Source organism: Coenobita brevimanus, chromosome 16 (assembly GCF_032717465.1).
Source record: "Coenobita brevimanus isolate Jiangsu-jjx chromosome 16, ASM3271746v2, whole genome shotgun sequence".
NCBI classification, from domain to species: Eukaryota; Metazoa; Arthropoda; class Malacostraca; order Decapoda; family Coenobitidae; genus Coenobita; species Coenobita brevimanus.
The window spans coordinates 28,184,400-28,209,148 of NC_136969.1; the positions used below are offsets into that span (position 1 = coordinate 28,184,400).

Here is a 24,749-nt window from a genome sequence, read left to right on the forward strand (position 1 = left end):
TACATCCCCTAATCAGTATTCAGAAAATATAAATCTGGACAGTTTTACTGAACTGCCATAAACATAACTTACAAATGTCTTTCCTTGATTACTGTACCTATATACTAATGAGGATAAATTTCGCTTAGCAGGAAACAGGTTGACACATCGAACTTCAACATACGAGGGAAAGGTAGACCGAGGATGAGGTGGAGGGATGGAGTTGAGAGGTATATGAGGGAGGGGGGGGTGAGTTGGGGGGAGGGTAGTCAAAAGGTGGGTGACAGAGCGACTTGGAGGCGTTTTGTCAGCGGCCACCCTTTGCAGGATTAGGGTGTTGGGCTATTGATAGAAGATAGATAGAAAAACATCCCTAAACCAGAAACACAAAAACCATCTATATAATAACACATACAGTACACAAGTTTCGTAATCTCGGTGAAAAAAACAGGCATCTTCATTACAAAATATTTTATATGGATGTTTCTTCTGTAAAGATGCCAATTACTTTTCCAACCACACGGCTTATGAGGTAATTATATTCATAAACTGTACGGCTTTTACTCTGACCCGAACTAAAGTTGTCATCTTTCCATCTTGAATGCTCAGTCATTATACGAGCTTAACAGTAGAACGTGGTGTTAGCCATGAGAAAGTACCATGTAAAAAATGTAAAGCTGTGGTATTGTCTTCTGCCACTGAGCTACGTAAATTAAGCTGCAAAATGATGAAAATCTGGGTCAAGTTAAAGGAAAAAGACAGTAGCACTGATGTATCTTCACAAGCATCATCAATCATCATCTTACTGTGCCTCATCAGCTTCTGCATCACTTTCAATCCCCTGTCAATCCCCTGGCCTCATCAACTCCCATACTTCACTTGTTTTTACACAATATCACTATGTGGGTATTATTCTTCCATCAGAACAATTAATGAATAAAATCAAGACACAAAGTGGCTAATTCTTACTACTGTCTGTATTTAGATGAACTACATTTATTTTTACTGCCTGTATATTCAAACAGAATTTTTAACTCTGCCACCATGATGCCATCTTTAATATTATATTATGGATAACACAGATATTTTTATTCATCTCACGAGAGGCCTCTTAACCCTGGAACCCCAACGTTCATTTTGAGTCACACTAACCACAACTCCGGGAGAATTTCACCCGTTTTTGGAAAATCAAAAAACCATACTGTTTTTCAATTAAGGTTTATTACAAAATATACAGTGAAAAAATAACTCTTTAGCTTTGGAATGATGCCTAGTATACTTAATTTGTACTTTATCTTAATACTGATACTGATTTTATGGTGAACTAGACTAAAAGTGTAGGTATATGTGCGGGAGTCAGTGAGAATGAGAGGGCAAGAGAGGGAGTATGTCTGATGATAAGCAAGAAGTGGAAGGAGAATATAAGAGAGTATGGAACAGTGGGTGCAAGGATTGTATGGGTGAGGATGAAAGTAGGTATACAAGCATGGGCGATTGTATGTGTGTATGCTCCAACAGAGGATCGAGTGGCAAGACTGAAAGATGAGTTTTGGGCGAGAGTAGAAGCATGTATGGACAAGTTTGAGAGGAGCGAGAGAGTGCTGTTGATTGGAGACATGAATGGCAAAGTTGGGAATGTACGAGTGGATGGAGTGGTTGGTCAGTGGGGTGTGTCAGCTGAAGTAGATGGGAATGGTAGTGCTTTGGTGGACATCTGTGCTGGTAAGAGGTTGGCAATGGCCAACACCTACTTTCGTCATAAGATGATCCACCGGTATACATGGAGAGTAATGAGGAGGATGGATGGTGAACTTGTTGAACGAAAGGCAATGATAGACTACGTGTGTGTGGATGAGCGAATGAGAAGACAAGTGTTGGATGCAAGGGTGTGGAGAGGGTGGGGGAATGGAGTCTCGGACCATCACTTAGTGATGGCCAAGGTAGAGCTGCAAAGAAAGTGGTTGAGGAGACGAAGGGGAAGACAGGAGGAAGCAGCTCCTGTGAGAAGAGTGGAGAAATTGCAAGATGGTGAGAAAAGGACAGAGTATAAGAGCATAGTGGAAGAAAGATTGGGAAGGTATGAGCTAGAGCAGATGGAAAGGGTGGAAGACGTATGTAAGATATTCACGGAAGAGATAAGCGCAGCGTGTGAGGCGGTTTGTGGAGTGAGGAGGAGATGCAAGGGTGTGCAAGGGACAGCATGGTGGAATGATGAGGTGAAACGAGCTGTGGAACAAAAGAAGAAGGCATATGTGAATGGTTGGCGAGTAGAGGTAGGGGAGAAGATGAGAGAGAGAAGAGAGAGGTATATGTGAGCAGGAGAAGGGAGGTTAAGAGACTGGTGAAGGAGAGTAAGAAGAAAGTGGATGAAGAGTTTGGGAGGAATCTGAGTGTGAAATGGAGGGAGAGTAAGAAATTGTTTTGGAAGGAGGTAAAGAAAGTAAGGCAGTGTGAAAGGGGAAATAGTAGGGGAGTGAAAGATAGGAATAATAGATTGTTGGTGGAGAAGAGAGAGAAATTGAGGAGATGGAAGAAGCACTTTGAGGATTTGTTGAATGTAGAGAGTGAGAGCAGTGTGAGTATAAGTGGTTGGGGAATGGCTGGGAGAAGAAGAGATGAGAGGAGGGAGGAAGAGATCAGTAGGTCGGAAGTAGTGGAAGCGATGAAGAAGATTAAGCTGGGAAAGGCCCCAGGAATTGATGGAGTGTGTGGTGAAATGCTTAGGTATGGGGGTGAGATTGTTGTGGAGTGGATATGGAAGTTGTGTAGATTGGCTTGGGAAGAGGGAAGGGTTCCAGAGGACTGGAAATCAGGTATAATTGTTCCTCTGTACAAAGGAAAAGGGGAGAGACAAGTATGTGGTAACCATAGGGGTATTTGCCTTCTTAGTGTGACTGGTAAAATATATGGTAGAATACTCATTGATAGGGTTAGGCATATGACAGAGGAGCTAGTTGGAGAAGAACAAGGGGGATTTAGGAAGGGAAAAGGGTGTGTAGATCAGATATTTGTTCTAAGATGTTTAGTGGAGAAGTATCTAGAGAAGGGAAGGAAAGTGTATGCTGCCTTCATGGACTTGGAGAAAGCTTTTGACAGAATAGATAGGCAAGGTATGTGGAAGGTATTGAGAATATATGGAGTGGAGGGGAAATTGTTGAGTGCTGTGAAGAGTATGTACGAGGGAGCTAGGGCTACGGTGCGAGTGGATGGTGAGCTGAGTGAGTTCTTTGATCTCAATGTGGGACTGAAACAGGGGTGTGTGATGTCTCCATGGCTGTTTAATATATATATGGATGGGGTTGTAAAGGAGGTGCAAGGTAGGGCAGTGGATGTGGGGGTGGCCCTAATGAATGAGGGTGAGATTTGGAAGCTTCCGGTGTTGCTGTTTGCTGATGATAGAGTATTGTTGAGTGAAGATGAATGGGAGTTGCAAGGTTTGGTGAATGAATTTGGGACAGTGTGTAGGAGGAGGAAGCTGAAAGTTAATGTAAACAAGAGTAAAGTTATGGTGTTTGAGAGGAATGAAGTCACAGAGTGTGCAGTGAGATTGGATGGTGAGGATATGGAGAATGTGAGTGCATTCAAGTACTTGGGTAGTGTGATGAGTAAGGATGGAACTTTGGGGGATGAAGTACGTGAAAGGGTACAGCAGGGAAGAAAGGTTGTTGGTACACTGAAAGCAGTGATGAGAAATAGGGAGGTGAGTATGGAAGTTAAGAAGTCACTGCATGATGGTATTGTGATCCCTACCCTGACGTATGGAAGCGAGGCGTGGACCTTGCAAGAGGGGAACAAGTCAAGAGTGAGAGCAGTGGAAATGAGTTACTTGAGAGAAGCATGTGGAGTGACGTGGAGGGACAGGTTGACGAATGAAGAAGTGAAGGAACGTTGTGGGGTAGATGTGGATCTGGTTGAAAAGATTAGGAGAAATACACTGAGGTGGTTTGGACATGTGAAGAGAATGGAGAGTGAAAGACTGACTAAGAGGGTGTATGTAGGTGAGGTGGAGGGAGGGAGAGGGAGAGGTAGACCGAGGATGAGGTGGAGGGATGGAGTTGAGAGGTATATGAGGGAGGGGGGGTTGAGTTGGGGGGAGGGGAGTCAAATGGTGGGTGACAGAGTGACTTGGAGGCGTTTTGTCTGCGGCCACCCTTTGCGGGATTAGGGCGTCGGGCTATAGATAGATAGATAGATAGATAGTTTAGAAAAAAATTTGCCAAAAAAAAAGTACTGCAGCTGGCGACTTCTCCTTTTGTACACTGGTCCTGAGGTAGTTTTACCCTCGCCTGAGTCAGGTACAGCCCTCTACTGCCACTGGGAGCTGTATGGGAGACACGCGAAAAATGGCTATATTTTTTGTATCAATTTTTCATTTCATTTGTTTTTCATACTTTTTCCAAAGCTGATAGTCATTTATTTCGACACAAAATGAAGACACACAATGAAAAATGAACTTACCTTTTACACGCAGTCACCACAGGTGGGGTACAGGTGCCGAGGGCACTTTGGTTTGGCACACCTGTTGCAGCGGTGCCGGGTCTTCCTGTCTGACTTGCTAGGGCAGTCAGAACAGCGTACCAGGGGTGACTTAGCGTCAGCCAATGACGTCCCTGGCGACCCGGCAGCGCTGCCCAGTGATGGAAGGTCACACACGGTTGTTATCAAGGTGTGAAGTTGGCGGGACAGGACTGGTGATGACAGGCGTGACTGAGCCCAGGGAGTGATGAGTGCCCTCCCCACATCCATCATGAATGACCTCCTCTTCGGTATGCTGATGCCTGTCCTTGCACGGTTCTCACAGCTGATGATGAAGGCATTGATGCTCGCTGCACTGAGGATGCCATACCACACACAGAGGGGCCAACGTCGTGTCTTCCTAGAGCATGAACTCGTTGCACACAGTTGGTCGAATGTGTTGACCCCTCCTTTTGTGGCATTGTAAAATTCTATGATGTCTGGCTTGCCACTTGGTGCAATGGTAGGCTGGGTGTGCTGGGATGACATGACCAGCACCATTTTCTTCTTTGTGCGGGATGTCTGTGCCACGTACGACACAAGCGTCATCTCCTTGGTGAAGAGGAAGGCACTCGAACCGTGCAGTCGTGTTTCCTTTGCCTTCATCTCCCGTGGAATTTCAGCCTTGTTGGCTCGAACTGTGCCAACAAGGGTCATTCCACAGTTGTTCAGGAGGTCGGAGATGAGAGGCACTGATGTGAACCAGTTGTCCGTGGTCACATTTCTGTTTGTTCCGTGGTATGGCCTGGTGAGTTCCTTGGTGAAGTAATGCCCAAGGTTGACCCCATCCCATGGCCTTGTCCCCTGCTTGCCCAGGTAGGGTATGGCACCAAGCATGTACATGGTCTCAGAGTCGCAGATCAGGACAAGCTTGATGCCATATTTGGCAGGTTTGTTGGGGATATACATCCGGAAGGGGCACTTCCCTCTAAACCCCAACAGTTGTTCGTCCACTGTGAGGTTATCATGTGGGACATAGAGCCGGCCACAGTTCTCGATAAACTCGTCCCACACCTTCCTCACAGGGGCAAACTTGTCCTGGTTCTGCCTCTCCACACGGGTTTCGGGGTTGTCAAACCTCAGGCAGGATATGAGGAACTCAAACCTCCCCTTGGACATTGCTGCCCGATACAGGGGACACCCACTTACAGTGCTCCACATCTCGATGAGGGAGAGATGGTTATCCCTCTGCTGCCCTGCCACTATGAGCACTCCCAGGAGTGCTAATATCTCCTTAGGCTCCGTAGCACCGTATGTGGCACTTTGACTTGCCATCCTTGCCGCCACAAGCTCTATACGTTTGTTTGTCCAGGTGACGATTTCCTGAACAATGGATTCAGTAATGAAGAGCTTGATTGCTTCCTCAGGTGACATTTTATCCCTTGCCTCCTGAGTTGGCCCTGGAGTAAATCTTGCTAATATGTTCCTTGACAACCTCCTCGTTGTTGCAACGTGCTGGGGCTGACAGCTCCACCTGAAATTACTTCGGGTGGAAATTGTTGTTTTGTTGAAGTCCACAACAGGTGGAGCGTCAGCCACCAGGCAGCGTTTTCCTCTCCGTCCACCACTGGCAGGGGCAGCAGCAGAGGTAGTGGCAGGGGCAGCAGCAGAGGTACTGGCAGGGGCAGGAACTTTTATTGGTGTGGACGTGAAAATCTTTCTTCTTTTTTTCTTTGGAGGAGCATCATCCCCCTCAAACTCATCACTACTTTCACTTGCAATCACGGGCACATACTCTTCGTCATTGTCACTATCATATAGTTCGTCTATTTCTAGATTGTCAATAAATTCACTATCAGGATCAATATGTGGCTCAACATCATCAACACCTTCACTATCACTACTATCTTGCAATGATAGGGCACCTGATCTGTTCATTATGTCCACAAGTTCATCATCACTGAGCAACTTTCCTCGACCAGCCATAATTTTGTTATTTCTGAAATAAATAACTCAATACCTGAAAAGAAACACACGTAAGATTTCACAAAATAGTACGGTCACCACAACGTAGGAAGTATATCACCCTGGTAAAAAGTATCACATTCACCACAACGACGGGTGACTTTCTCCCAAAATCACAAACTTTCCCCAGTGATGGAAAATTCCAAGCCCCGAGCGAGAGTGCACACCCACCCTTCAAGACGTCACACAAAGCACTGAAGGTACTGAGGAGCGGAGCGCGCTCCCGCGTTATCATGGGTATGAATCACGTGACCACGCTACGCGCCCGGGTGCGGATCTCCTGACGATGTGGTTCCAGGGTTAATTAATATGAAAGGGTTTAAATACAAGCTCTTTACCACAATGCACTCTCCAAATCCAAATGAATTACTCATGGGTAGCATGAATAATACAAAACAGATGTCACTGCAGTTACAACTGCTTGTGGATTACAGTTACTGCTTTCAATATGTCACAATCAACTGGTTGAGAATTTGTGTCATGAAAGTTTTTGTTGTTGTGGTAATATAGGGTTCTAATTTCATGTATACAGTACAAGTTTGGAATGGTGAATACACAATTACTATCAAATCTAATTTTACTGTTTACGTAATCAGTAGTATCACTACTCATCTTGTATTGCAATGTATGCAGTTACTGTATATATGTCCTAGCATTTACTTATGATGTTTTTTGAGAAGGGAGGAGGCTGTTAAGTTAAAATAATTTTTTACTTGTGCATACCAATGACTGTAGAAGCCATGCATATGACTAACAATAAACTGCAGTGTAAATCTAGATCTATGAGCAGTATTTACAGTTTTGGTTTGGAAGGAAATGAATGCCAAAGAATTTTAAGAACATGCTGTATATACTCATGTTCAAATCTGTTTTGTGTCAACCTGATGCCTGCACAGACAAAATTCATCCTATCAAACTCCTCCAACTTCACCTTACTTGCAACCTCTACTTACTATCCTTGACCTTACCTGCCATCACTAACCATACTAGCTACTCATCTCTGACCATCCTTGGTCTCTAACATTACTGACAACCACTAACCTTCCTTGCTCTCTCTAACCTTACTTGTTATCTCTAACTTATTTCACTGACCTTATTTGCTATCTCTAATCTTACTTGCTATCTCTCACCTTACTTGCTATTATCTCAAACCTTACTTGGCCTGTACATTCATACCTCTATAGAGGTCATGGTTCTCTGTGCAAGATCACAAGTCCCACTCCGGTCTTCTTGAACCGTATTTCACCGTAGGCAGCAGGGTCTGCAATCACATGGGATTTTTTTTCAAATTACCTCAAGCTGTGGGAATGAGAAGAAGAACTTAGAACATGATTTACTGTTCATCATCACAATTATCATCCTTATTTCAGCCTAATGATGGGGGCAAGGTAGGATCCAAAGACAAGGAAAGGGAGAATACAATATATTAAGGCTCCAAAGAAAAGGGAAAGTAAAATATATTATAGGCTCCAAAGACATGGAAAGTGTCAAATTATGTAGGATCCAAAGACAAAGAATGAGAATATATAAAATAAGGTAAGCTCAGAAGATGAGGAAAGTGAATGTACAAAAGTGGGAATACTATCAACTGCATGCTCTGTGATATGGACCACACACCCATTCATGCCTTCAAAATCCAGGCCCTACATCACAGGCAAAACAATTTGCACATATACATTAAAAAAAAAAAAAAAAAAAAAAAAAAAAAAAAAAAATGCTCCACAAACACTTTTGAGATAACTCATTCCATTAAAAAAAAAAAAAAAAGGGGGGGGAGGGAAGGGGGGAACCCTTGCAATATGCATTGTCATACATACTGTATTTCAACCATTCATTAGAGCTTCTAATCCACATTTAACACAATCTTGATTCTTCATCAACGTTAAATACTCACCCATTCCCTTTTTTGTTAATTCTGAAATTCACACACATATATATATATATATATATATATATATATATATATATATATATATATATATACACACACACCGGTATATATATATATAGTATATACCATTTCATCCCTACGTGTTAAGTGGGGTTGGTGGAGGATTAGTGCCCCTCCCTGTAAAACAATTAACTCTAAGCCTTTGGCCACCCCGTTTGGGATACATGGCGTCTGGCAATGAATGAATGATGAATATACCATTAGTTCACGTCTAAAGCTATTTACTATACTAAACTGATTTACCAATTTCCCCGAATATACGGCAACTTCTGGTTCTACAAATACTTAAAGATGTTACATTTTTTTTCACATACTGGATATAAATGAGGACTCAGTGTACCTGTACTAATATCACTGGTATGGTACAGTACCTACCAATCTATGAAGGACTGATGAACACCTGTGTCAAGTGGTTTCAGCTGTCTGCACCACGATTTGAATGCTGGTGCTATCATCATGAATCACGAGAAATCCCATTTGAACCAGCGAGATGTTTGTGGACACCAAGTACCGGAGGACAGCCTGTGAAAATACGCAGAGTAAATACGCCGCAGTAACGCATTCACTCCCCCACTTGAGACTAGGATGCCACGTACAGAATATACATACATATGCATACAAATGATGCCATGTTTCCTCTTAATAAATCCCCATATTGAAGTTAGCCATGGCAAAGCTGATGTAATCTGTGGATTGAAGTTTACCCAAGTGCTCAAACTAGTTAAATACAGTATATACTTCCCAACAGCTGCTGGAAGCTACTGGGGGGAAAAAAATTCAAGAAGTGTAATAAGATTCGTGGCACTGTGAGTCTCAGTCTCAACTTCTGACTCATACTTGTGGCTGAATGTTTCCTGCCTAAATATAAGTGATGACTGTTAGGCTTGTTACCAAGCCTGTAGCCACACTCCTCACTCATGGTAATGCCTCCCAAAGTTAACAGAGCCATTCGTCTAAGTTAGCCCTGTACAACATCTCAGCATTACCTGTTCAATTACTGCTGTTTAGGATATTTTTGTTGGATAATTCTGTCAGGTAGTAACTGTTTTTGCTACATTTTATTGTATGGAATCTGCTGATATGCTTCTTATGTTGGCTATTTGTAGTTTTATGCTTTCTTGTATTCCTTTTACTGTTACTTTAGTCATTCCTAATGTACCAGTGTTTGGTACTGTAAAGAAAATAATAAAAGCTGTATGAACTAAATTTTTTTTACACCCCATGCACCTTATGAATCAACATGGAGCACCTGTTCATGTTCAGTTAAAAAAAAACACAGGGTTCACTTGCTAACCTAACCTAACCTAACTGATAATACTGGCCCCAGGCAAGTTTAGCCAGCCTCCATCATCATCAAAATAAGCTCCTCCATCAGAATGTGTATGTAGAAATGAATAAGAAAAACAATCTCAAGAGGAAGCAATCGTTGGGAATCATGACTTATACAAAAAATATACAAAACAATCGGCAAGTACAATAAACTCTAATGAAAAGGTCTTTCTAATGATGCTCAAACTCTAATTTTATAAAAAAAAAAATGACCAGTAATCAGCTCAAAACAGAAGGGTGCAGGTTAACAAGCTCCAATTGGGCCTACCGAACTGGTGTTCTCATAATCACCTCCTTGGACTTGCTCTCTACTGAATAAAATTGCATGCGTTTGCTGGAATACAAAGTTACAACTGCCCTGACCAAGACAAGCAGAAATATCATTCTATATATACCTTGGTACTGACCAAGAAATGTTTAAGTCGGAGAAACTCGATGAAATCTGATTGACGGTGAAAAATGCGGCACTAAACCTTACATGAAGCAAAACTTCTTACCAAGACAATACTTAGCTGGCACACTTATTTATTTTTAGTCCCTACTAACCTGCGCCGACCATGGCTTGTTTCATATGGTGCAACTATAGTACATGCAAAACTATGATTAAAAAAACGGCATAAAAATAACCAACTCACCTCATCAATCCATCCTCGGCAAGGAGTCACGACACCTGTCCCTGACTTAAGACCCTATATTGTTTCTCCCGACTCGCTCTCTCCCAAATAAAATTATATGGTGTTTGCGAGAATCGAAAACTATTCATTACTATCCTTCTAACATTTCACCGCACAGGAAAATCGAAATTATTTTTTCCCCCGTAGTACAATATACACCATTCATGCAGTGACACTTTTACTGAAAAAGAAAAATATTTGGAATCTACTGTATAATTTTGTTCAGTGACGGGGAAACGTTTGTTGGTGATTATCCTTTTCAGAGTTACCATATCTGAAATAAGACATTGCTAAACTTGTTCCATACTGGTGAGATGTCGAAAAAAAAAAATAAACCAACGGTATAACTGTGCAAAAGTATCTAAAACAACTTAGATGTAAAAAAAAAAAGAAAAAATGTAGCTAAATAATAGACTACCCCTAGATGTAGCGAAAGACACTAACCTAGCAACTTTGACGGGGAATCAGGGGAAGTGTTGCCAAATCCATATGCGCTAAAATATCGTTAAATACAGATGTTGCTTTTAAAAATATTTTAACCCCTATGATATTATTAAGATATCAATTAAAACTCTAGGGCATCGCTAGATATCTTGATGCTATACCTTATAAATTGTAGCTAAATGGCTGATCTGAATTGTGCTAATTACATAACCATGAAGGTAACAAAGTTATTTTTTCTTCTCTAAATATTTTCCTACACATCTTGGGGCCATGATATGGTCTATACACTTCTTCTTTGTCTTTGTAAACCTCCCATGTCTCCTTCCATTCCCTCAGTTCTCTCCCTCACTTTCATTAACTATCCTGAGATATACTACTACCACTAAGATGGCAAAAAATACCAGTGATTGCTTCACACTCCTCTCTCCCTGTTACACCAGACACTACCTTTTTCGCAGGGTCATCTGCACATTTTCCAGGTTTGTAATATCACTCACTCACCCACATTTCAATTTTTTGCCTCACACTCCACAAATCTCAGGTTCCCCATATTAACCTTCTTCAGTGCCTCACACACTTCTACATCTGTTCTGCCAATTCTTTTCTCTCCTCCTAGCCATCTCCCATCCACTATCATTACTGTACTTTTATTAATTCCTGAGCTGTTCAAGTTGACATTCTCTCCTCTCTCTCTCTCTAAGGCCCTTTGTCAAGACTTGCATCTTCTTTCATTTCCTACCCTTCTGCTCATTATTAATTTACTATCCATTACACATGAATACATGCTCAGCTTCATGCATACAACTGAGTGTGTTTGAATGCTCAACTGTGAGGTTCCATCGTCAACATGGCAAGCTAATAAAGTACTATGAGTTACATTATATTAGGTACCTGTTATTAGAATACACTTTGTCATTATATACCTAAAAATGTTTGAAACTGGAAATGCATAGCCTGGATAATAAGAGATAATACTTGGGGTTAGAGTATAATGCAGTACAAAACTGGATAATGAAAAAATATAATTATTTCATGTACGATTTCATGTACATGATTTTAAAGTTTGAACTATGTGACTCACTTAGGCCAATTTCACTGGGCACATTAACTTCTTGTACCATGTTTTATTTGTTTCTGGATACTAACTTACTCCACACTTTTTGCTGATGATTGGTGGTGGTGTTCATGACGAAGATAATGATGACACACAAACATGTCACAATTAAAAAAACAGTTGACTGTGGAGCATGATTGGCAACTGGTTCACTTTACCATCTGTCTATTATTATGCTTTCCTCTTCCTTTTGTGGTTCCTACTTTTTTTTTTTTTTGTGTGTGTGGGGGGAGGGAAACAGACTAAAGCTAAAGATCATAACAAAAGACAAGCCTATGAATGCAAACAAGATATGGTACTGCTACAGAGCTACTATGCTACCATAATGCTACTACAAAGGCCTAAAAAACAACAATCTGAGGGGAAGCGTGGCGTGGGTGCTGCCAGTGCAGTTTTGGGACCAGGATGGGACAGGGCTTGGTTCTGTGCAAAAGAATGCTGATTATGTGTGTACAGCGTATTGGGGAGAGCATGTGGAGACTGTCAGGCATAAGAGGACTGGTGTTGCAGGAGACTCTCCAGCGTGTGGAGTAGTATTGTTTTTTGGGGTGTGCTAGAGGTGCTAGAGGTGGGATTGGAGCTAGCTCTGTGATTAGGGTATGGAGTGGTTGGAGGAAGTTCTGGGAACTGTTGCCACTCCTAACACTGAAAGGGCTCTCCCTCTGTGCTAAGGGATCTTTGTATGTGGCACGTGTTAGGAGTGTAATGCTGTGTATCTGTGAGACCTTGGCAGTATAGGAAGAGGAAATTTGTAGGCTCAAATGTGGAAGAATGAATAGATGGATGTGTTGTGTGTCCTTGAATGTACTGGTATTGTGACGATGAGGAGTAGACTGAGATGGTCTGTGCACGTTGAGAGGAAGGAGATGACAGTTGTGTGTGGAAGGTGAGAAGTGTGAACATTGAGGGTATGGTTATGAGAGGCAGACTGAAAAGGACATGCAGCAAGGTGAATGAGTATGACTTCAGGGATGAGGGACTGAACTGGGAGGCTCCCAGACACTGAGCACTGTGGATAGCCACCATCAGGTGACCAAGGCCGATGCATGCAAGCATGCAGCGGCCTTCATAATCAATAAGAAACACTAAGAATCACCAACAGACTTCAGGAACTCTACCAAGTAATTTGTAGAAATGGAAAAAGGAAAAAATAACATAGTCAAATAAAATGAAAGTGGAAAAGAAAAAAAATAATCTCTCTTTGCCTAATATTATATTGAGCAGCACCAAGTTTTTGAAGCTTACTGATTAACCATGTCAGGATGCTGACTTCCCTTCCACCACCATATGATCTTTCAGATCTGGGAAGACCTCTTGCAGTGAAGGGGTTAAAAACAGATTCCATTACCTCTATCACTATGATGACTTCTTTGTTATCACACTCTTCCCACTGCTAGATGATTTAACTCTGGGGAGAGCTCTTAGAGTTCTCCTCCTCATTGTCCTTGATGCCTTGCTTCCTCTTGATATCCCTAGGACAGGATGGCCATGACAGAACCACCTCAAGGGTTTGATTCTTCTTTCTTTTTCTCACCAGTGTCTATCTTGTGAAGGGTCCTGGCCATGACAGAACTACCTCAAAGGTTTGATTCTTTCTTTTTTTCACCAATGTCTATTTCATTGTGAAGGGTCCTATTCCTTTTCTTTTTTATTTCTCACCAATGTATCTCTTGCAATGAAAGATCTTCCTCTTCCTTTTTTCTCACCAATATATATAAAAGTGCAAGGTCATCCTCCTCCCTCTTTTTTTCTCAGCAATATATCTCTTGTAGCGAATGGTCCTTTCCCTCTCCCTTTATTCTCATCAATATTTCTTGCAATGAAGGAATTAGTTTTATCAAGGCACTGAGATGGCAAGCCTCCAGCCCTTCATGAGTTGCAAGTTCGTTGCAGAGGTGGAAAGATGCAGATGAATAGTGTGGGTACTGATGAAACTGTGGTCCTTGGGGAGGAGGGGGGGGTGTCAACTTAGTGATTGCTTAGTTTATTCTTCCTCCAACCAGAGGACTGTGTTCATAAAAATAGTATTAGCCTTGATCACAGCAGAGATACAGCCCTCCTCCAGCCCTGTATGAGCTGCTTATGGAGGTGGACGGATGTAAGTCAAAGGCTTTTCGTCTCATTAACTCTCCCCCTCTTACTGACTCCCTTCAACCTCTGTCTCTTCGCCGCAATGTTGCATCTTTATCTCTTTTCTATCGCTATTTCAATGGTCACTGTTCCTCTGAACTGTCTGCATACATTCATCCACTTCTACGACGGGCGCGTAGCACCCATCTAGCAGCAAACTCTCACCCCTTTTCTGTCCAACTCTCTAATGCAAGAGTTAACTGTTACTCCCAGTCCTTCATTTATGCAACAGGTCAACTCTGGAACTGTCTCCCTCTGTCTGTATTTCCTGCTTCCTATGATCTCCAGTCTTTCAAATGCAGTGTCCAGGTATCTCGAAATGAATGGATCTTGAATTTGGCTCTCTCGTTTTTTGTTTTTCTCTTGGAAGGAACAATTTTGTGGGCTCATTGCCTTTGGTTCCTTCTTCCTCACATTAAAAAAAAAAAAAAAAAAAAAAAAGTGTGGTGGGGTCTTCATTTAGGTCGGTCTAGTGGTCATTCTGTTCAGACCCTCATATTAGACCAATCTGGGGTGAGGATGGAACTGCTGAACCCCACCTATGCTGTGTGTGGCTAATGGAGGGTCCTCTTGCTACATCCAGACTTAGGGGAGAATTTTCTGAACTGGAGAGGTTAGATATAACCTTATTAATTTCCTCTCATTGCAGAGGTTTCATATGCCATTCATAAACTTCTTCATAGCTATATGTTCTCTCTAAATTGAATTATACCCATCTTATAACAGTAAAAATTGTATAGGAAAACTGTCAAAGCACAGAGGTAGCCTGCCTCCACCCTTGCATGAGCTGGTTGTGGAGCTGGATTGAGGCAGAGGCATAGTGAGGGTGACTGATCAAATTATGGTCTTCAAGGGGGTCAACCTGGTGATCATACAGTTCCTGGGCCACCACATTAGACCAATCTGGGGTGAGAGTGGAACCATTGAACCCTACCCAGGCTGTGTATCGGAACCTGAGGGTCCTCAGTGAGTAACCCATAATTGTGGTATCCCGAGCAGGGGGTTGATCGCTGTCTGGGTGGATAGATGGCTTAGGGCCTGGTCGAGGGTACTGGCTGAATGCTGCCCTCTTCATTCCAATCCCAGAAAGCTGTTTTGGATCCATCTGCATGGTTTTGATCATAGAGTACTGTTCAGCATTACCTTTGTCGCTGTCTTCATTATCTTGACCTTTATTCCTGCCTAAGAAGGAAGTAAGAGGTGATCGGGTGGTCTCAAAGGCCCTAGATTCAGTATTATCCCAAATGAAATGTAACAGAGGAGAGAGACTGGTGCCTTCAGTGCAAGTGTCAGTGAGCCGAGACTCCTGAGGGCAAGTGTTGAGGGCAGGTAGACCGGCCAAATCAACCAAGGTGGGGAATAAGTCAACCAGCTCAACTAATCCATCATGAGAGATTAGTCTCATCTTACTGGACTCATACATCCGACTCTTATTTTCAAAATCATGTGACTTAAACAACCTACTGCTCCTTAAAAAATCAAATATGGAATTCAGTGTGGTCTCAACTCCATTCTTGTATACATGTTTTCTTTTCATATCTTCACCAACATACCTTTTATGGTATTGATTTTTTGATACTAAGTGTACATTTGCTTTCTTTATTCTTGGATATATGGAGCTGAACCCTTTAAATGGACTGGTTTTATGATGCCTCCACCTGCTGATTATGAAAGGCACTCTTGTTGCTACTTCAAAGTTGCTGAATTTGGACCACTCCTGGTGTTCTCCCAGTGACCATCCTGTAAATAAGACATGCCTGAAATGAAAGAGGCTTAACTATTTCAAACTAATGACATTTTCATTTTAGTTTCACTACCATTTAATAATTTTTTTCAGCTTTGAAGTGACATATTGATCTGGAGGAGTTATATATAGCCATCAGTAACCCCTTGGCTACTAGAGGTTTGTCTGAAGTTGAAGAATACCATTAAAAAAAAAGAAAGTCATGAGATTGAAGGGAAAAAAAAAAAAAGATGTCTTTTGGGCAAACTGCGTGACAAATTCTTTAATATTAATTTGCTGACTAAACACATATGTCCAAACATACTGCCCCGTTCAGCCCAAGAACACAATGCTGCTTTTACTTTTGTTGCCTCCTGTCAGTTTCCTTCAGCCTGAGAAAGCACCCTAATAGTGAAGACATTTATGAAGGAAATATCTACTCCCTCCAGCTCCAAAAGAAAGAAGAGAATAATTGATACTGCTAGCATCAGTCCCCTAAACCTTGCATGGGGTGATCTGTAAATTTGGGTATTAAGTTATGCAAAAGCAGTTGTTGATTAAATCAGGGATTTGTTAAACCTTTTCCATACATCAGGACATGTGGTACAGTTAATTACAAGAAAATGGTAAATTAGCTTTATTAATAACAATGGAACTTTAACAGGCAACTTTTCTTGGAACTAATAGCAAAATAAAAAACGTCAACTTCCTGTAATCAAATGTAAAAATGTGTTTACACCAGTCAAGATTCCATGCACATGAATGGTGAGTGGATGAATGTCTGGCCCATTTCACTGGGCATACCGTTGATAGTTCTCCCTTTATCATGGTTTATCTTTCCTAGTTTTCTCGAACCATACTCATTCCATCCTTGGGTGGGAAAAAGAGGTGGTGGTCGTGATGATGATGATGATGATGATGATGATGATGATGAAAATGACTGCTATTCTGCATGTTTGCTCTTGTTCCAGGGAACACCTCATATGGAACTGGCTATAACGAATTTAGAGAAATGTGTCATATACTGTGAAATAAATGTGACTCACCATGGTCTCCAATAAAGGCAATAATTGTGTCAGGGAAGTGAGTGTTGACGGCATCCAAGAGGTCCCCGATGAGGGAGTCAGTGTATGTGGTGGCAGCATAGTACCCTTGTCTGATGTACCTGCATGTACAATTATTCATTACAGCTCAGTACATAAATAGTATAAACATCATCACAGTCACTCATTACCAGCAATATCACCATCACTACCATCAAAACCCCATCATCATCATATATACCTTCATCAGCAAAACCTTATTTCCCACTAAAAAATTGAGGTTGGAATGATAACAGAGTGAGTTAAGATGAGTATAATATCACAGAGTGGTAATAATAGTGGTAACTGTTACACCAGGTACATCCGAGACATGAACTCAGTGGACTGTCAATTTGAGTTGCCCTTCTACTGTGGTCCACCATCCCTGTTTTGGAGGAGAAGGTAGTACTGTAGTTTTAAATGCTTATACAACCAGGCACTTAAAGCTGTCTAGTTACATCAGTGCCACCACATGATGGTGTCCCTCTCCAACACCATCATAAAATGGCAATAATACAGTGATAGTGAAGCCTCCTAGGTCCACCACCCTACCTTGCATAGTAATCTGGCATAGGACCATATGGGAATGAAACGTTGAGAGCAGCAATGTCTGCCCGCCATCTTAAGTCATTCCACGGGTTCCAGGCCACAGGGGGAAGGCCACGTGGGAGGTGAGGGTTTGTGGCAAGCGGTATGCTTGATATCGGGAACATATCTGGAGGGGGAAAAAAAAAAAAAGTTAGATCATCAAATAAAATCAAATGTTGGGTCAAATAAAATGAAATGCCTGTGTGCTTGAGAATATTTTCCCCTGCATCTGGAAGTTCTCACTTTCCTCTATGTCAGGAATCACATCGTCCATTATTATGACACGTACATTTGTACTCGAGTCAGTGCAAAAAATTCTGGAAAGCAACTGGGGAAAGCTTCATGGCACCCACAGAACCCCCACCCCACCCCACCCCTCAAGATCTGGCAGTCACATCAAATAAAATAAAATGTTAGGTCATCAAATTAAATGTCAAGTTATTACATCAAACAAAATAAGTGACATGTGGAAGTGTATGGTATGTAGGAGGACTGCTGGGCCTTGGGAGCAGGATGTGAAGCCTATGCCCAGAGTTGGACACATAAAAAGTAGAAAAAAAAAATAAATAAATAAAATAAAATAAAAATTTTTGGTATGCCAATAAAATATACCGTATTTGGTCTACAAATAAAACATAAAGCATATGTTGAGTCATTAAATAAAATAAAATGTTATGTCTTCAAATTATATCAAGTGATGTTAGGGTTTCAAATAAAATAAAATGAAATAAAATAAAATACCTGGTAAGAAGCTAGGTCAGCAGTTCAGATCAAAACAAGTACATGTACTGGTGCGTTAGGTCATGCAACAAAATCAAACATGTTAGGTGATTAAATAAAATTAAACGATCCCATGGTTCCTTCTGAGGAATCCCTATGCTGAGGTTGGCCATGATCTACCTGTCTATCTATCTATTGCCAGACGGCTTAATCCCATACGTGGTGGCCACAAACAAATCGCCTCCACGTCGCCCTGTCCCCCGCCATTTCACTCCCCTGCTCCCAACTCACACCCCCCTCTCTCATATACCTCTCCACTCCATCCCTCCATCTCATCCTTGGCCACCCCCTCCCTTTCCCCCCCTCCACCTCACTCACATGCACTCTCCTCGTCAGTCTCTCACCCTCCATCCTCTCCACATGGCCAAACCACCTCAGTGTGTTCCTCCTAACACTTCCTATCACATCCACATCCACACCACAACGCTCCTTTATATCCTCATTTATCAGCCTGTATCTCCATGTGACTCCACAGGCTCCTCTTAAATAACTCATTTCCACTGCTCTCACTCCTGACTTGTGTCCTTCCAACATGATACTACTGATACTTCTGTGGACTGAAGAGCAAAACCAAGAGCCAAAATCAGCTAATTACAGGTACTGCCAAACAGCTGCTGGTGCTGGAGAAGGATGGTTCCCAAGGTGGCACCAACCAGGCTGTTCTGTTGCTCTATAAAGATGTCCCACAGTTCCCTTCCTATCTCTTACAACAGGGATGGTGGACTGCAGGACAAGGGCAAATTCAGTCTGCAGTCCACTGGGTTCAAGTCCAAATCAGCCTGGGGCCACCACAACAACTGTATTACACACTAACCTAGGAACTGCGAAGGAAATTTGAGAGGTATGTGAGGCTTGTGGTAACCAACTGCCAAGAAGAATGGCTCTGCTGGTGTCTCTTTCAGCAACTCTTGTCGGGCAGCTCTTTTCTCAAGCCAGGCAACAGCAAACTCTGTTGTCTGTATATCAGGCAGACTTCTTCCAGGCTGTTCTTCTACCTGTGCAGGAAATTTTGTATGCTGAGTACGGTATAATCTTTGGTTTCATTGTCAGCATCATCACTACCATCACAACCATAGAAATTTTGAAAAATTTCTGCCCTGAATGAAATAATTTAGAGATTATAACAAAACCAAAAAACACAAAACATGTCTTCAGGCTGAGGATGTAAAATAATAACCATACTGAGGGATAACACTGTATGTTACTGTAATGAACCTCCCACCTGAACAGGACAATAAATGCTGGTGTGAAGCTTTCCATCATGACCAAGACACACAGGATCTTGTTTGTGGGCCTGGGTAGGGGGGTGGAAGGGGGGCTCAGACCAGCTATATGGTTGGTCATCACTGTGGTTGCTCACTATGCCTGCAAGAAAGATGAAGGCTCATAGAGTACTATTTACCGGTACTATATGAATAAGGGGAAATAATTTTTATATAATTCTTGTCACTACACAATAACTTTACTCAATTTAGGAAAGGTCTCTCATTTTGAAGGAGCTTTATTATGACCATATTTAACCACTTCAGTTCAAAATGTCTGATCTAAGCTGAACAAAATCATCAGAAGATGGCAAGAATAAAATTAATGACCCCTGGGCTACATGGGTTAACCCACTGAGCCCAGGGGTATCATTTATTGGTTATTCTTGCTACCAACATATGATTTTATTCTACTTAAGACAGGCCTCTGGTAGTGAGGGGCTTAATGAAAAATGTATCTAAACTGCCTAGTTCAAAAAGCATTCCAAGGCTGAAAAGTTACCAAGAAACAGTAAAAAAAAAAAAATGGTATGTTATTAAAATGAAGTGTTTAATTTCATAACCAGGGGGATGTCTTTTGCTGGTCTGCTCATTCTTTTACCACATAATTGCTATTCAGTTTAAAGGAGATTGTTATTTGAGCTGAAAGAACTAAGATACAGCTTTCATTATCTCCTTCAGAATTTTTCCAACACAAATGAATGTCAGATACAGTAGTAGTAAGATTAAAACAGAAAGGACTAACTAGATGCATTCAAAACTGAATGTGTGAAGTAATGGACAAGTGTAATTCATTCATCACAGTAAATTCAAAAACACCTGTGAGGATTGAAAAATAGTTCAACTGATTCCATAAGGTCACATAAAAGGCTGCAACTGAGTTATGTAGAAAAAAAAAAAAAATCTACACAAAATATCCAACCCTCTCAAAAAAGTAATGTGACAAGCAGCAGCTGCATTAAGTATTCAACAGCAAAGAAATGTAACTGAAAAATGGATCTAAATATTCATCACAACATCAAAATCTGCACGCTGCAAGTGCTAACTCACTGCCAGCACTAACCAGGGTGAAAAATCTTTCCCGCTGAGACTGTGTGGTAGCCATGTTCCTTGAAGTACTGGGGCAGCGTGGTGAAGTTACCAGCATGTTTCCGCCAATATGAGTGGACATCATACAGCCGTGTTGTTTCAGGCCGTCGGGATGTCAGGAAGGAAGTTCGGCTTGGTCCACACAGAGCTTGCTGGGGTAAAGGTAGAAACTCGTGACTTAAAGTGTCTCTTAGGTATACAGCATCTGCAATCAGAAAGCAGATTATAAAATATCACCTTATGTCACAAAAATATTTTCAGACTATTCAGCACACAAAAAAGTAAAAGCACATCGATACCCAACAATAGTGCACTGTGCAAAAATGACATGTGTGGAGGTTAGAGGTTATCACAAGTAATTTAACCAAATGTTACTGAAGAAACAGCCAAGATATGGCAGTACAATACCATACATAAAGTAGAGAAGGAGTAAGACAATGATTAGGAGACACAGCAAGAGAATCATTTCATAAAGTAACCTATTCTGTGGATATTTCACAATCATTAAATAGACATGCAGTACTAGAAACTGTAAGAGAAGCAGCATACGGATGCCATACAGCAGTCTGGAATATATTTAATCAATGGCATGTCCTGTCTATGGATTCCCATTATACAATACACATGATGGCAATGTTCGAAATAGATAATGTTAGCATACTCTAATATGAAATAACCAGAGCCAAATTAGCCCATAAGCATACAATACCTGAGCATATGCTCTGGTAAATATAGTTCCCTGCTGTGCCAGAGAATCAATGTTTGGGGTGAGGGCCAATGTGTCATCATAACAGCCCAGTGCTGGTCTCAGGTCATCCACTACAATGAGAAGCACATTTGGGTGGCCAGTCAAGCTTGATGCTCCAGCTGAAAACCAATATACTGTAGATATAAATTAAAAAATCACATATAAAGTACTCATATTAAAATAAAAAGGTAGTAAACAGGGGTTACATCTGATGACTAAGAATTTTTCTTAATATTCTACTGTTGACAGATGAGATGCACTAAGTATGCACCAGATATATGGCCTAATGGCCTGTCAAGACATAATGATAAAAATTTTTCTAAGTTATGCTGTATGGTACTAAGAAACATCAAGCTGTAATCAATAAATATTAAAGAAAACAACCAGGCAAACAATCAGCATGGTAGGGTAAATTTTTATTTACAAAAAACATGCAATCAGAAAATACTCAATGAATCCTATGAAGAGCTAAGGTAAAAAAATACAACAAAAGAAAATGCAAAATAAGGTGATCCACAAAAGAAAATGCAAAATAAGGTGATCCTATGTCTCCTTAAGGATTACTGTTTTTATTACTAAGGTATATTTAACGTAAAAAAACGTGTTTAAAATAAGAAAATACATCTGATACTTTTACAGTGTTACATCCAGTCTGTTAGGTTAGTTTAAGCAGACAAGCCTAGTCAGGTTAGGCTAATCAGAGAAAGCCATGAGAATAACGTAAACTGGCCGAACCAACAAATTTACCGGTACTAATTTCTCCACAGGCTCTAAATATTACTTTCCTGAATCTAATCTGGGCTTTATTCAGGCAGTTTAATTTACATCATCCAAGCCAAATTTAATCAACCTGCCCCACCGTGAAAGCCACATCCTTCTGACATAACTCTAATTTTTCAGTCATAACCTTTGCCCTAGCCCAGTAATTTTTCCCCATTCCTTTTATGGTAAAGTTAAAACAGTATCCTTCACCTAATGTTAGTTATGCTACACTGATTCAAAAAGCTCTGTTCTAAATGACTTGTCGAACTTACCAAGCAAAATTTTGATAAGTAGAAAGAATATTCCTTCCTTCATCGCTCTACACATTCACCATCCACATTGATCACTGACTACACGGGCATTGGAGAAAAAATATTACTCTCCCGGCGCTATGATTATTACTGCTGAACTTTTGGGATGACAAACGCAAATAACCTAAATACTGACAATAACCCAAGCAGTTATTATCGTATGTAATGTGAATATTCAGCAACCTTCAGCAGATAAACACTCTTCTTCTTCTTCTCCATCGAGCTTCCCTCGGTTTCCATAACAACAAGCCATGTTTCAGCACGGACTTAACTTTATCTACTGCACTTTTTAGATAATTTTCCCGAGCTCCCCAGTAACCCTCTTAAACATCTTCAGTCCTCTTACTGGGTACTTCTTTACTATCTCTATCACTCCTTACTCTACACTCTTCTCCCTTCCTATAAAATTTCACACTTCCTCACTCTATCTTCCTCCATTTTTTTCCTCGTCTAAAACACATCTTTGATGTCAAATAACCTTAAATCCTAATAACTCATACTGGCTCACAGAATGCTACTTTGGGAAGAAAAATATAAGTAAAAAAAAATAAATAAACAGAAAGGTATGTAGTTGGGACTTAAGTTGGCACGTAAGGGCCACTTAAGTGCCACTCAAGTTGACAAGTAAATTGCCACTCAAGTTGGACTAAAGTTGTTCGACTAAAGTTGCTGGATAGTTGGGACTTAAGTTGGCACGTAAGTTGGGACTTAAGTTAGCACTTAAGTAGGAACTTAAGTTGGCACGTGAGTAGGGACTTAAGTTGGCACGTAAGTTGGGACTTAAGTTGGGACGTAAGCTGGCACGTAGGCACGTAAGTTGGCGGGTAAGTTGGGACTTAACTTGGCAAATAAGTGCCATTTAAATGGCGCCTACGTGCAACTCTAGTCCCAAATTACCTGTCATCTTGCGTGCCTACATGCCAACTTACGTCCAAATTTAAGTCCCCACTTAAGTCCTAACTTAAATCCCAGCTTATGCTCCAACTTCAGTTGGACTTAAGTGCCAAAAAGAGGAGTTTTCTCTGAATTTAACCAGAGTTGGTGTAATTGTTTACGTAGCGTACATGACAAATTTCTCTAAGAAGTGAAGAGTCTGGGTTACAGAGCAAGCTGGAGGGTGATTTCCGGTTGTGGCCTTAATTCTTAACTCACTGTTCTTGAAACTGGTCAGATACGTCATGGGCCAGCCTGCAACCCCTCCAGCTTGTAAGATTATATTTGCTTAACACTGCACAGGTGTTTGTTACCTCAAGGCCGGAAATATTTTCAAGGCAGCTGCGAGAATAGTTCCGGCCCTATGAGCATATTTCCGGCCATGCTAAACCGAGGTATTTTTCACCCACTTTAAATTACAGCAAGAATAAATTGTCACGAAACGGTTCAAACTAATTACGATCAGTGTTTTTGTCGAGAAGGAAAGACGCTTATTTAATTCCAGTTGATGGCGTGCGATTTTACTCAGTTCAGTGAAACCAACGCAGCCATAAAAAAAAGAGGGGGGGGGAGAAAAGATGTGGAATTAGGACTAAAAATTCCTGAAAAAAGTGTGTGTGGAGAGAGAGAGAGAGAGAGAGAGAGAGAGAGAGAGAGAGAGAGAGAGAGAGAGAGAGAGAGAGAAGCTGAGGAGGGACAAAAATATAGGAAATCGAAAAAATACACAGGAAATACGTCACGAAGTACATAAACGAAAAGAAAATATGAAAAGAAAATGAAAAATAACATGGAATTAAGAAGAAAAAAGAAATATAAATTGTTTGCGCAGGAAAATACAAGCGAAAATAAAATGAAAAGGAAAATGCATAAATAGAACGATACGGAAAATGGATATAACAGAATTTAAGGTAGCTAAAAAAATGAAAAATTGTAGAGAAAAGAGAATAGGAAAAATAAAATCAAAGGAAATACAAAACAGATGATTTATGGCTTTAAAAATGGATAAAAAATGATTGAAAAAGACACAGAAAACGAAAGACGAATACGAGAGGAAAATAGAAATAAACAAGAATATATATTTTGGCATCAGGATATATGGAGAGGAGGATAAATGACTGAAAACGATAAAAAGACATTGAAAGACGAATGGAAAAAGGAAAAAGAAAAATAAACACGATATTATTTGGAGACAGGGTATATAGATAGGAGGAAAATGGTGATGTGGCTTCTGTGTTTACGTCAGCATGTTTTTTCAAGCTTTCTCTCTCTCTCTCTCTCTTTTAGAAGGTCGGACAAAACACGCAGAGACGCGGGAAAAATGGGTCGGTTAGGCAACGAGAAGACTGAGAATGAGGGAGCGTTGGTCTCTC

General features: G+C 41.0%; 1 protein-coding gene across 2 annotated transcripts; it reads right to left on the reverse strand.

Annotated features, from left to right (window-relative positions):
- Nucleotides 1-14,580: 14,580 nt before the first annotated feature.
- Ids (iduronate 2-sulfatase) lies at nt 14,581-22,508 on the reverse strand. Of its 2 annotated transcripts, none has more exons than XM_080265656.1 (8): nt 22,408-22,508; nt 21,335-21,492; nt 20,600-20,777; nt 19,497-19,639; nt 19,089-19,269; nt 17,459-17,621; nt 16,871-16,989; nt 14,581-15,841 (listed from the first exon to the last, which is right to left on the reverse strand). In XM_080265656.1, the coding sequence occupies exons 1-8, from the start codon at nt 22,460-22,462 to the stop codon at nt 14,850-14,852; spliced, it is 1,989 nt and encodes a 662-aa protein (XP_080121782.1). In that variant the 5' UTR covers nt 22,463-22,508; the 3' UTR covers nt 14,581-14,849. The 2 variants fall into 2 exon arrangements, with proteins under 2 accessions (XP_080121782.1, XP_080121783.1); XM_080265657.1 differs by having other exon boundaries at nt 21,335-21,444; nt 22,408-22,502.
- Nucleotides 22,509-24,749: the final 2,241 nt, after the last annotated feature.

Coding starts and splice junctions, on each gene's coding strand:
- Ids (XM_080265656.1), bottom strand. CDS start 22,462: ATGTGTAGAGCGATGAAGGAAGGAATATTCTTTCTACTTATCAAAATT. Junction 21,493..22,407: donor ACTTATCAAAATTTTGCTTG/GTAAGTTCGACA, acceptor ATTGGTTTTCAG/CTGGAGCATCAAGCTTGACT. Junction 20,778..21,334: donor TTACCAGAGCATATGCTCAG/GTATTGTATGCT, acceptor CCTTTACCCCAG/CAAGCTCTGTGTGGACCAAG.